A 13,373-nucleotide genomic window follows, 5' to 3' on the forward strand; every position below is an offset into this window, starting at 1 on the left:
TGCAGTTGTTCTGTTGTTCAGGATTTGATAAGCGCACACTAGTGAAGTGCTTTGTGGGCGTGCAAGCAGCTCTTTTATATCGACACACAGCTCATAGGTGACATTTACACTGTTCAGCTTACTCAAAGCCAATGCATTGAGTAAAGATGATTCATACCTACTTCTGATTTGGGTGGCTTGAAGTAACTATATGAGGAAGCAGGAGAGCAGTAGCAGATAAATAACAAGAATCATGGGCATGGGATCTGAGTGATGTTTTCTCAATCATGCCAGTGAGGGGAAATGAGGAGAAGGGCACTAATAGGACAAGTCAATAATTGTTTGCAGAACATTTGTGTTGGTGACAAGTATTTGAGTTTATGACCATGAGACCATGCTTGCAGATCACTGTCTGCTTGAGAGAGATGAGATACACCTCACTAAGCAGAGCAAAGCTATTTTTACCAGGAGGATCACTGACTGCATAAGGAGGGATTTCAACTAAGAATTAAGGGAGAGGGAGAGAGTAACCAGCAGCCCTGTGAGGGACTGATGGGCACCAAGAAAAGCAAAGGGCACAGGAACAGAACACAAAATTAACAAGATGATGGGGCTTAAGAGTGGTCACCTGCTTTGCACGTAAGGCAAAAAAATGTCTACAAAACATCATAATGGAGAAATGCACCAATCCCTTTCTAGGCAGTCAACACACTGGGGTGCCCCCCTAAAGTGTCTGCATAGTAATGCATACAGCATGGGGAATAAACATGATGAGCTAGTCTGTGTGCAGCTGCAAGGCTAAGATCTTGGGATCACAGAGACGCGGTGGGATGGCCCCCATGACTGGAGTGTTACAATGAAGAGAAACCGGCCCTTTAGGTAGGACTGGATAGGAAAACAAGCAGGGGAAGTTGCCCTTTATGTGAAAGAGCAGTTTGAGTGCATGGAGCAAGGCCTGGGGATGGACAAGGAACTGAATGAGAACTCATGGGGGAGGATGAAAGAGAGGACAGGTAAAGGTGACATTATAGTGGATATCTGCTATAGGCTGCCTGACCAGGAAGAAGTGGGAAAAAAGAGTTTAAAAAGAAAAAAGTTTAAAAATAAGATGTCTATCAAGAAAAGTGAAGAACCCTTCTGGACTAGGAAGGGGGCCTCTCTCTCCTCAAACCTTTGACATTGAGACTTTACTCAGAAAACGTAAAGATGAGGATAACAATTCTTTACTACAAATATATATGTGTGTAACCAAACAAACAGAACAGAACAAGCAGCAACACCGTAACCAAAACTTTCAAACAAATCAAGTTCCACCGCTGCCCCTTTGGTGTAGTTGTTTTTACAGCCAGCAGGGGGCGCTGTCGCGCTCGGGAGGCTGCAGTGACTCACTCGCGGCCAGCAGGGGGCGCAGTCGCGCCCGGACCTGGCACGGGAAGCGGCGCCGATCACCGAATCTCCCCTGGGAGCGGCGGACTCACGGACGGGCTAAAATATCTCCCGTGGGCACTCTCTCTCCGTCTTTTGTCCAAAAGCTTTCCAGGAGGCCACCGTCCTCTGCAGATGGCGCAGATGGTGCTGGCCCCTTGATGAGTCCGTGGTGAATCCAGGCAGCGGGGATTGCCTGCTCGGGAGAAGTGCACAGGACGCGCGGACTCGCCGGGGCGAGCCACGACCCCCCTCCCAGCGCTGCCACCAGCCCGGCAAGTGGCGGCTGCGCACCCAAACCAGGCGGAGAACAAAGATGTAGCGGCAAAAAATGAGCACCGGGAAAATTCTCTCTAGTCACCTCCCAAGCCAGGGAAGGAGTGAAGTCCTCCCCCCAGAAAAAACACCTCCCCCAATCCTCTCCCCAGCCATCACGCTGGAACGCAAAGCTGTTGGGTATCCCTTGTTTAGGCTTTAGACAGCTGGCTCTGGGAGCAGGTAGTGAGAGAGCGGGGCTCCAACAAGCCGTCTCGTTCTGACTTCCAACCCCCAAACTGCTGTTGACAAGGGACAAAAAAAAATTTTTTTTTAAACTGTAACAAAGAGGTAGACAGTGAAGAGCATCCTGACATTCTCATGTGGTAGTTCAACCATTCAGATATTTGCTGAAGGGACTATATAGCAGGACAAAAGCAATCCAGGAGGTTCCTGGAGCCCACTGATAACTTCCTCCAAGTCATAAGAGAGTCAACAAGGACCAATAAGGAGTAATGTTTTGTTGGACCTCATAGCCATAAGGGGTTTGTTGGGAATGTGAAGCTCAAGGCAATTTTGGCTGTAGTCACCATGAGATGGTGGAGCTCAGGATCCTGAGTGGAGGCAGAAGTGTAAAAAGCAGGCTCACAAACATGGCGAGTGAATTTTGGCCTCTTCGAAGATCTGCTTGGAATAGTCCCATGGAGTACAACGCTGGAGGGGAAAAGGGCCTGCCCAAGAAAGCTGGTTATATTTAAAGATCACTTCCTCTGAGCTCAAAAGCAGTTCATACCACTGAATGGGAAATTAGGCAAAAATGTCATGAGACCTGTGTAGATGAACAAGGAACTCCTGGTCAAACTGAAATACAAAAACGAAGCATCCAGTGGGTGGAAGCAAAGATGGGTAACATGGGAGAAATACAGAAACATTGGTCAAGCATACAGGGATGAAGTTGGGAAAGTTTGAGCAAAACAGGAAGACTCACAAAAATATGGGCCCATTACTGAATGAGATGGATGACCTGGTGACACAGGACACAGAAAAGGCTGAGTTACTGAATGAATGCCTTCTTTGACTCAGTCTTTTCTAGCAAGACCAGCCCCACGGATTCCAGGTCCCAGAAATCAGAGGGATCAAGGAAGACATACCCTTGGTGGGAGAGGATCACATCAGGAACTACTCAAGCAAACTGGACACCTGCTGAGTCCATGGGCCCTGACAGGATGCACCCACAGGCACTGGCAGAGCTCACAGGCATTGTTGCAAGGCCACCCTCAATAATCTTTAATCCATCATGGTGACTGGGAGAGGTGACTGAGCTTGGAGGAAAGCAAATGCCACCTCCACCTTCAGGAAGGTCAGGAAGGAGGTCACACAGAACCACAGGCCAGTCAGAATTATTCTGACCCCTTGAGAAGGTAATGAAGAGCTAATCCCAGCAACCATTTCCAGGCACTTCAGTGACAAGAAAATCATTGTTAGGCTTGACCTACTTGATAAACCTCTATGGTAAACTGATTGCCCTGCTAGATGAGTGGAGAAGAGCAACGAGACTGGGGAAGGGACTGGAACACAAGTCCTATGAGGAGAGGCTGAGGGAGCTGGGGTTGTTTAGCCTGGAGAAGAGGAGGCTCAGAGGTGACCTCATCACTGTCTAGAACTACCTGAAGGGAAGTTCTAGCCAGGTGGGGGTTGGTCTCTTCTCCCAGGCACGCAGCAATAAGACAAGAGGGCATGGGCTTAACCTCTGCCAGGGGAAATTTAAGTTGGATATCAGAAAAAAATTCTTTCCAGAGAGAGTAATCAGGCATTGGAATGGCCTGCTCAGAGAAGTGGTGGATTCACCATTCCCTGGAGGTTTTTAAACTGAGATTGGATGTGGCACAGAGTGCCATGATCTAGTAAATGGACTGGAGCTGGACCAAGGGTTGGACTTGATGATCTCGGAGATCTTTTCCAACCCAATCGATTCTATGATTCTATGATTCTGTGAATGGACATTGTTTAGCTGGACTTCACTAGTGCCCCTAGCACTGCCTCCGGTAAGGCCCCACACGGGATGTTTGTCAGTGCCTGGGCTGGACCGAGCACGGTGAGGGAGGGCAGGCACTCCCCGACCGGGCCCGCACAGGTGGCGGGACGGGCCCCCCGCTCGGCCCCCACAGCCGATTTTCGCGCCTTCCCTCCCTTCCGCCGCCCGTCCCAATGGCCGCCCTTCCTCCCCGTCCTCCTCCTCCTCCCCCGGAAGCGGCGTGGGGGCTTTCCCCTCCGATCGGGAACTCGATAGGGCCGAACTGAAGGCGGACGCAGAGAGGCCGACAGAAGGAAAGCGGCGGGAGCTCTAGCAGGGGGGCAGCACCCGCACCTGCCATGGGGGACGCAAGGCGCGGCGAGCGACACCTCCCCCTCTCGGCGGGCATGCTGCGGTCCAGCCCCGCCCCTGTCCGCCGGTCCGCCCCCGGGCCGCGCAGGAAGCGGGCACACGGCGGGGCGGGGTGTTGGTGCACGCGGGGACTGGCGGCGAGTGAGGAGGGTTGGGGTAGCGCAGTGCCGGCCAGCCCGCCGGGGCCGAGCGGAGCCCGCGGAGCCGAGGCCCTGCCGGTGCGGAAACGTGAGTAAGCGCAGTGCCTGCAGGGGCAGGGCCGCTCCCGGAGCGCGGCCGCTGTTGGGCGGGACGATGCTGTGTCGGAACTCAGCATCCTGCCCCAGCGCGGCCCGGGCAACCGGAACAGCCGCAGCTGCGCGGAGCGGCCCCGGCCCCGGGCCCACCCGTGCCCGACCCCGGGCCCAGCCGTGCCCGGCCCCCGGCCCCCGGCCCAGCCGTGCCCGGCCCCCGGCCCAGCCGTGCCCGGCCCCCGGCCCCCGGCCCAGCCGTGCCCGGCCCCCGGCCCAGCCGTGCCCGGCCCCCGGCCCAGCCGTGCCCGGTCCCCGGCCCAGCCGTGCCCGGCCCAGCCGTGCCCAGTCCCCGGCCCGGCCGTGTCCGGCCGCCGCCAGGCTGCAGCTCGGCCTCGGATCCTGCCGAGGCATTAGCCCAAGCACGTTACTGAGCTGCTACCCTGTGGCTGCTGGAGGAGTAGGGATGTAGGCATCGGGATGCTTTGAAGATGAAGCCGCGTTTTGCGTGCTTGGAGAAATACAGTAGCATGATTCGAGTCAAAATTTATTGATTATTCGGATATCACTGATAATTGTCAGTGAATGATAGACAGGCTTGTTGCTTGCAGATAGACTGTAAAGCCAAAGCAGGCCTAAAATCCATAGTACTGTCTAGTTAAAAAAAATAAAATGCTATAGCATCTTTTGGTTTGTTTCTGTTCAGGTGATGGAGTCTCATAGCTCTGTCAGCCTTCACAAGAGTGAATCTCCAGCTTCTGAAAGTGAAGACGAGATTGAGTTCATTGGAGTAAGTAGATCCAGTACTGGAAGCACACTGCTCGTAATAAATAAGCTTTCAGTAGACCAGTAAAACAGGACAGGGACTTTGTTTACTCTGTTGATGGTGATTGCATTTTGATAGAAAGTATTACTCTTGAATTTAAAGATAACTTGATATGTGAATCTTTGCATCAGATAACAAGTTGATCTTAAAGGTTTTATGTGCCCTTTCTTGGAAGGGGTATAAGATGATGTCAGTTGGTCCTGTAGAGAGAATACGAACTTGAGTATCTCAGCAGGTGAGTGGGGATTTACAATGATCAGTGAGGTAAATGAGAAATTAGTGTAGAGGACTTGACTGGTAATCATATTACGTAGCATTTTGCTGCATGAATAGTCCCTCTTAAGTTAATGGAAAAAAGCAAACAGTGTCTAAAACACTACTTGGTTTAGAAGAAGAGGAAGGAAATCATGGGTTAGAGGCCTTAAACATTCCAGTCAAATTGTGAAGCTCTTTATAATAGCTACAGTACAACACCAAGTCTGACATGTTTTATGTGAATGTAACTTTAAGGCACTTCTGTCTGTTGGATGTCCGAGGAAAGCAGAATGTTTTTGATGCTGCTTGTGTTCTGGCCTCAATCTGTCATTACTGAATTGGTGTTGGATGTTAGGGTTACACAGAAAAATAGAGGTGTTTAGGTTGGGGAAGACCGTTAAGGTCAGTGACTCCAGCTGTTAACCCAGCACTGTGAAGTCCACTACTAAACCATGTCCCTAACTGCCACATCTACACATCTAAAGATGTTTTTCCTGAAGGAACAAATCATATGAATAAGATCAAGTCATTAATTTATGCCAGGATTATCAATGGCTGGTTTTCTGTGGATTTGTCTCATTTTTGAACAATATGCTGAATAGTAACTAGGGTTTTTTTCCCCCTCTATATTATATGGTGTTTGAGTAAAGCTGAAGTTCAATGTACAGACTTTTTTTGCAGGGGTGTTTAGATCCTCAAGTATGAAGGAGGGGTATATTTTCGCAAAAGTTATAAGTAGTTGAATATCTGGGAGACTTCTTAATATTTTAGTTGATTTGGTCAAAATTGATTAATGAGTTCAAAGTTCATTATATACACACAAGCATTCACATGTATCAGCAGAGGAGGATTTGGGAGTGTTGGTGGGTGAGTTGGCAGTGTGTGCCTGCAGCCCAGAAAGTCAGCTGTATCCTGAGCTGCGTCAAAAGCAGCTTGACCAGCAGGTCAAGGGAGGGGATTCTGCTCCTCTACTCCACTCTGGTGAGACCCCACCTGGAGTCTGCATCCAGCTCTGGGGCCCATCCCCAGCACAGGAAGGGCATCAACCTGTTGGAGCAAGTCCAGATGAGGGCCACCAAACTGATTAGAGGGATGGAGCACCACTCCTATGAGGAAAGACTAAAAGAAATGGGATTGTTCAGCCTGGAAAAGGAGATGGCTTTAGAGCGACCTAATTGAAGCCTTCCAGTACCTGAAGGAAGCCTATGAGAATGATGGAGAGGAACTATTTACAAGAGCATGTAGTGCCAGGACAAGGGGAAATGGCTTCAACCTGAGAGTTGATTTAGATTAGATATTAGGAGGAAGTTCTTTACTGTGAGGGCACTGAGACACTGGAACAGGTTTCCACAGAAGCTGTGGCTGCCCCATCCCTGGACATGTTCAAGGCCAGGTTGGATGGGACTCTGAGAAACCTGGTCCAGTGGAAGGTGTCCCTGTCCATGGCAGAGGGGTTGGAGTTCGATGGATCTTCAAGGTCTCTTCCAACCCAAACCATTCTATGATTCTAAGATTATGATTGTATAAGCTTATTTTTCTTCCATCTGGGCAAAGAATGAGTAAGCTAGTATAGCTTGGAATGTATAGTGATTGAAGGGCTGCTGAAGCACCAGGAGGGCTAACTGAAAGAGAAATGAAAGAAAAAAAGTAAAATCACTTCTGGCTACTTTATTTCTTGGCTTTGCCTGGGATAATATAGATCATTTGTGGTCCCAGTGACAGTAGCTTCCAGGGGAGGCTGCTATATATAGGTAGATGACTGTGCTTAGTCTCTGTGCAGGATTTATATCCTGGGGTGATGAGCTTACTGTTGTAATTGATGAATACGCAGGGAAAGGCTTGTGACCCTGACCATCACCTAATGTCAGCAATGTGTCCTCACATCTCTAATTTGCTGTGAGTGAGGGTGACTTTGGACTTTCCAAAAGGATTTCTAGACGTCTTGGCTAGCTTTAGATCATCAGTTCCATATGATAATGTGTATGGCTGGAAGTATATAGGCTTCATAAATGTTGCACATGGATGCTACCTGATTGTTTGCATGTCCTAAAGACCCAGTGCATAAGAGGGTACTGTATAGATTGAATTAGAGAAACCACTGGGGTATTTCAACCTGGGCTATTTTGATAGACAACAAGTAGTTGTAGGCCATGTGATCTGTGTTTTTCTTCCTTTTTTCCTTTTTTCCCATTTTGATAGTTACGTGTTGTTTTGGTGTGGGGTTTTTTGTTTGTTTTGTTTTTTCTTGAGTTTGGTTTTTTTCATTCTCTGTAGTGGGATGTTTGTATTCACACTCTAGAGCTATGACAAAAAGTTCTCATTTGATGAGGCAAAGGCAATCTGCTGCTGCCAGAGTTTTTTAGCTTTTATAGTCAGTTTCATCCTCATTCAGGAAACTTAAAACTATTCTTCCATAATTTCCCATCTTTTCATTCTTCACTACAACATATTTTATCCACTTCATTACATTCTAGGTTTTGCATATCAGCAGAAAAATATAATTTAATCTGCAATGCAAGCTTTTCTTTCTAATTTATTAAGATAGGATGGTCTTGCCCCCATTATGTTTCCTTGGGAAGGATAAGGCAGGAGTGAAGAAATTCATGGGTATAATGGGGTCTGTAGCACTTAAGCAGGCAGATAATTCAGGTTTCCACAGCACAAAAGCATTGGACTTAAAGGGAAATTAGTTAATGTACCAGATCAAGTGATTCACTAAAACATGGTAGTTACCATTTAAATATGTTGCTTCCTTTCTCCCTGAGATGTTAAATATTAGATATTCAGACTGAAGTATCTCTGGCTTTCAGTTGTATCCTAGCAGGAACTGAATTAAATGGTAGTGTGTTAGGAAGCATTCTGAAGTAGGACTTTCATTTTTGCACTCAACCCAAGTCAGCCAAGGACTTGAATTTTTGTATTTGCTAGGTTACAGAAATGGTAACTTTCTAAGTATGTGTTGGTCAGTTACTCAGCAGTCTTGAAACTGGAAGTCTGCTGGGACAAAGATTTAGAGCAAAAATAGTACAACTTGTGTTATTTTTAAAAAAATATTTTAATGTAATCTTGTTCTATGATAATAAGTTTGTTTACATGAGTATACACAATTATGCTCTCATAATTATTTGTCAAAGATAAATTTGTGGTTGCATACACAAAAGCTAGTTTCATGTTTTCTCTATGCTAGTGTGTGTATCATTATGCAAAAGTTTAATTGTGCTGAACACTTCTGGAGGCAGTAAAAATGAGCTTTAGAGAACTGCTTGAGAAGAGATGGTCCCTGGAGATGAATATGAAGCTCCATCTTTACCAGTCGCCAATTAAACAGATCTGATTGTATTCACAGTTGAAATTGGTATTTTGCATAGCATAGTGAAATTACAGTTTGTTGATTTAATGCTGGTGCTTTCAGGCAAAGCTGTGAATAACAGCAGAGATGCCACAGCTGCATGGAGACTTAAAAACGTAGAAATTCTGCTATGGACTGAAATAGCTGTGATTATTGTTTGTTGCTCAGTGCCATGGCTGTTGCTTGGTGAGAACAGGAGCTTTTGAAGATTGTTTAGAGAAGTAGTTGAGAAGTGGAGCATGGCTAGGTTTGGGGTTTTTTGTTTGGTTGGTTTTTTGAGGTTGGTTTGTTTTCTGATTTTATTTGTTTGAATGTAAAGGATGTGCTTACAAGATGTGAAGACTGGGTATTTCTTAGTACTTAGTGAATCTGAGTACTTGTTACTTGATGTCTGTCTGGGTGCCAAGTATGCCATATAGTCAGCCAGAGAGGCCCCAGCTTTCAGCTGTTCACTGAGAGCTTGTCCATGTTACTTCTGTAATCTGAGGCTCTTTTGTGCCAAGATGCTGTTTAGCTGGTGGTGTTCATCTTGTGAGAAGTTACAAAGATTGGATGAATCTGTATGATCCTCAGCTTCTTCACTCTCCTACAGTGGTGGAATTCTCAGGGTTGGCACCATCTTGGCACTACTATTTAGTTGAATCAGTTGGAAAAAAAACCAAAGTAATTAAACTTCTTGTAACTTTGAATTTGGGGCTCATCCTATGTGGAGGTGACCAGTAAACAAAAATTGGATAGAAGAAGGTACAGAATTTGGTAGGAAAAAAGAACATTTCATGTGTGAAAGCATTTAAAGCATAAAATTACTTAGTTAAATTTAGTTGTGGTCAATAGCAATTCCTAGACTTGAAAGCAAGTTGCTTTACATTTCAGCTCTCAGTTTCCTAAGTTTTAATTAGTTGCTGAACCCAGAGAGAAAATAAACTCAAACAGGGAAAATCTCTGCCTTTGAAGAAGGTGCAGCTGTTGAGATCAAAGTTGAACATTTCAAAACACATTATTGAACTGATTGGACAGTCAGGTGGTCCAAGTGCATCTGAGCTCTCACTTGCTAACACCTGTTTAATAAAGATTTAATTTCTTAAAAGTTGTACAGAGACTGTCAGTTTCTACAAGCAAATCTGCAATGGAGTTTTTTTTATATTTCATTTAGAAAACAATGTTATCATTTTTATGAAAAGTTAAGGATTCTTTTGGGGTAACTTGAGGCCTGCAGCTTGATTCGTGTAAGCTTTTGTCATCTGTTTTGCCTCTTTCTCATCTGTGAGACAGAGGACTGTTTATGCCTGGCCAGCTGAACAGCTTTACTGCCTTGAAAGGTGGAACAATGTAGAGAATGAGATACAGTAAGAGCAGTAGAGCGAATTGCCTGCTGCTTTTCTCCCAGTACTTCTCGTGAGGCAGTAAGTCTTCCTAGCCTGCCCTACATGGTTGATTGTTAATATCTTGAGGAAATTGCCAAATATACGGCAGAGATGGTATTGTATCTTTTCAAGATGTCAGTCTGCTGAGTATTGTAAGTCCTCCTTCTGCTTGGAAAACTTAACTTTCTAAGAAATAAAGCATACATTTGGGGTATATAACAGATCTGTGGTATCTGCCAGATATTGCCAAACAAATGGCTAATACTGCAGTTTAGTCAAAAACTTTATTATTTGAATGAGATTGCATGTATAGATTTAAGAAGAACAAACAAAGAAACTCCCAACCAAACAACCACCACCCCCATCATTACAAAAAATAGAACTTCTTTGATTTTTGTTTATTTACTTTGGAGTTAGATAGTAACTTTCAGAAGCTGCATGAGGAATTTTTCTATGGCATGTAAAGATTTTAGTTTGCATTGCCTCTCATTGTACACATGTGGCCATGGATGTGAGTTAGGGGCACAAGGAATATTTTTGTTTGGTGTATGTGAAGTTATTCATTCTGTTTCATGTTCATTATACTGATTATTTGGTCAGCATGCAGTGATGCTGTAGCATGATGGAGGTTTGGGGTGATTCAGCATGACATCGGTTTGTGTGGATGTAGTGCTACTTTTTTTGCCTTTAAAAACAGAAGACTTGCAGCAGTGAGCGTGGATGGAGCTCCAGACATTATTTAGTACACCTTCTTTAAAAAACTTACAGCCTGTGGGCTTCGTTTGGGTTGTGGACTCTCAATTTTCTTCTGTGTTTCTTTTTTTGTGTTTGTGCCAACACTCTGCTATCTACGAGAAGCTTGTAGTAGAAATGGTAAAATTGATATGGTTGGAGAGGGAATTAAAGACATCTTGTGGAGGGGACAAAAACAGTCAGTAACCTTTAGTGACTAACAGAGGGGACACAGAAGAGGAACAAAAGAAGGGAAATATGCATGAAAAGGTGCGCATATGGCTGCCAATCTAGGAAGAATAGAGACAATGAGTATTCATTAATAGGCATGCTCATTTTAGCTCCATATTCCTGCATGGAGTACGGACCAGGCTTCATGGATGTATCTCTTTGAAACTAGTGCTGGACAGACTGTTTGGACATGTGTCTTTGTGCTTCTGATTCTGTTGTGTGAATGGGTGAGATGTGTTTTCTTCTAAAATCAAAATGACTCCCCCTCATTGTGATTCCAATACAGAGAAGACACTTGGGACCTGCTTGTGGAATATCTGCTCAGAAAGGAGCAACCTTCAGGCCTTAAATGTGTGTGAACTGTTTCCCTCTCTCACAATGTTTGAAAGGCACAAGAAGTTTAATTTCTTGTGTATTGGGTCTGGCTGAGATGGAGTTCCTTCTCCCCATAGCAGCCCTCTCAGTGCTATGCTGTGCATTGGTGGCTAGAAAGGTGTTGGTAGCACATCAGTGTTTTGGGTACTGGAAAGCAGAGCTCCCACGGAATTCAAGGCGCTTCCCAGTATTCCCCCCTCATCAGTAGCCATGGGATGGACAAGATTTTGGGTAGGGCATAGCTGAGCCAAACTGACCAAAGGGATATTGCATACTGTATGATGTCTACTCAGCAATAAAAGCTAAGAAGGGTGGCATGAGCAACCTGACATAGTGGATGGCACCCTTGCCCATGGGAAAGGCTTGGAACTAAACGATCTTTAAGGTCCTTTACAATGCAAACGGTTCCGTGATTCGCTGTTACATTATTGGTCTTACGGAGCAACTGTTACGTGTACTGAAGCCCTACATCTTGGGAAGTGGCTGGTCATTGCCTGATGATGGGAAGTAGAGAATAAATCTTCTGTTTTCCTTTACTTCCACATGTGGCATTTGCTTTTGCTTTATTAAAATTCCTTTGTCTTGATCTGGAGGCCTTTTTTTCATCTTATTTTGTGTCTCTTGCTCTGCTAGGATGGGGAGTGATAGAGTGGTTTGGTGGGCACCTGGTGTCCAGCCAAGATCAACCCATTACACTTTTGCATTTGGTGTTTTTTAAAAACAAAACCAAAACAAACCCTGAAAAAAAAACCCTAAGGAATAAACATTTAACATTGCATAGTGAAATCTAAGGCTGTTCCTATCTTGACAAACAGCCTGTTACACTATTACCATTGAATTAACGGCACAAGGTGGTGAGTGTCTTTAAAAATATAGATCAGAGTGGATTGAAAAGGTAAAGAATTTAATGTTATTAAGCAAGCCAAAATTGTTAGTTTGATTTTTTTCTAGTTGATATCTATGTGTAAAGTTGGTATTTAGATTATTTCTGAATACTTATTTGCTTGTATGTTTTACCAATTTTGTGAAATAGTCTGTTAAGTGGAAAAGTTGCCATGTCAGAATTTCCTTTACTGCACCCTCTTGAAACCTTAAGGAAATGCTAATGCTGACAACATGCCATAATGCATGCAACATTTTAACTCTAAGGAAGACAATTCAATACTTTTATTTGTGCGTTTTTAACACTTTATTCCAGGAAGGACATTTAAGACCTGTGCTTGAATGCATTGATCTTGTCAGCAGTGAGGATGAAGAACCTAACAGCAGTTCCTATGTTCATGTGAGTATGTTGTAATGTATTTTATGGGCATTTCAGTAGAATAAAATAACTGCTCATCTGTATTTTTTCCTATTAGTTATTTTTCACAGAAGCCTTATTAGAGAGATTTTTGCAAAGTAATAAATAAATAAACGATGTCAAAGTCTTTTTTTTTCCTACTGTTAAGTGGAAGGCAAGAATGCCAACACTTTATTCTTTTCCAGAGCTGTTTTTGCCTTCTTGAAATGGACTTGGAACTTTTATTTGTCTTTCAGTCATTTTAGCAAAGATGTAGAAGAAAAAATTCACTTTACAAGCAGCCTCAGAAGTCTGTGTGTCCAGTTTCTAGTCTGTGAACATATCTGGCCCACTCCTAGGCCTTTTCCTTCTAAAATATCTTTTTAGGAACAATTTTTAGGTTGGAGGATCTTATTGCAATGACAGCCTGGTTTTCTCTCTGCCTGATCCTTCATAATCCCTCCTAAGAACATATGGGTCTGAAGTAGACTCTTTATCTATGACGCAAGTTTACTGTGCCTGCTCTGTAGGGCCTTTGACAGAGACAGGGATTAGCCCTCCTAGAGTTAGTTTTGGCAGCAGTGGTCATCTCTTGCCTTCTGTTTTACAGTGCTGCTGTAGAGATGTTTGTAGTAATACTGATTCCTAAGGAAGGGTGGATCTTGTGTGCATGCACAGCCTGACTCT

The 13,373-nt window shown here is 44.6% G+C and overlaps 1 protein-coding gene across 2 annotated transcripts in view; it reads left to right on the top strand.

Annotated features, from left to right (window-relative positions):
* Window positions 1-3,980: 3,980 nt before the first annotated feature.
* The window catches only part of ZNF451 (zinc finger protein 451), a 41,853-nt gene continuing 32,460 nt past the window's right edge, over window positions 3,981-13,373 (top strand). Inside the window, exons 1-3 of one of the 2 annotated variants that reach the window (XM_071548495.1) lie at window positions 3,981-4,263; window positions 4,982-5,065; window positions 12,606-12,689. In XM_071548495.1, the coding sequence (XP_071404596.1) occupies window positions 4,033-4,263; window positions 4,982-5,065; window positions 12,606-12,689 (399 nt within the window). In that variant the 5' untranslated portion in view covers window positions 3,981-4,032. Of the gene's footprint in view, window positions 4,274-4,981; window positions 5,066-12,605; window positions 12,690-13,373 lie in introns of both variants that reach the window. The other variant, XM_071548497.1, reaches the window with a different exon arrangement.

The sequence above is a fragment of the Pithys albifrons genome, chromosome 2 (assembly GCF_047495875.1).
Source record: "Pithys albifrons albifrons isolate INPA30051 chromosome 2, PitAlb_v1, whole genome shotgun sequence".
In the NCBI taxonomy this organism is placed as follows: domain Eukaryota; kingdom Metazoa; phylum Chordata; class Aves; order Passeriformes; family Thamnophilidae; genus Pithys; species Pithys albifrons.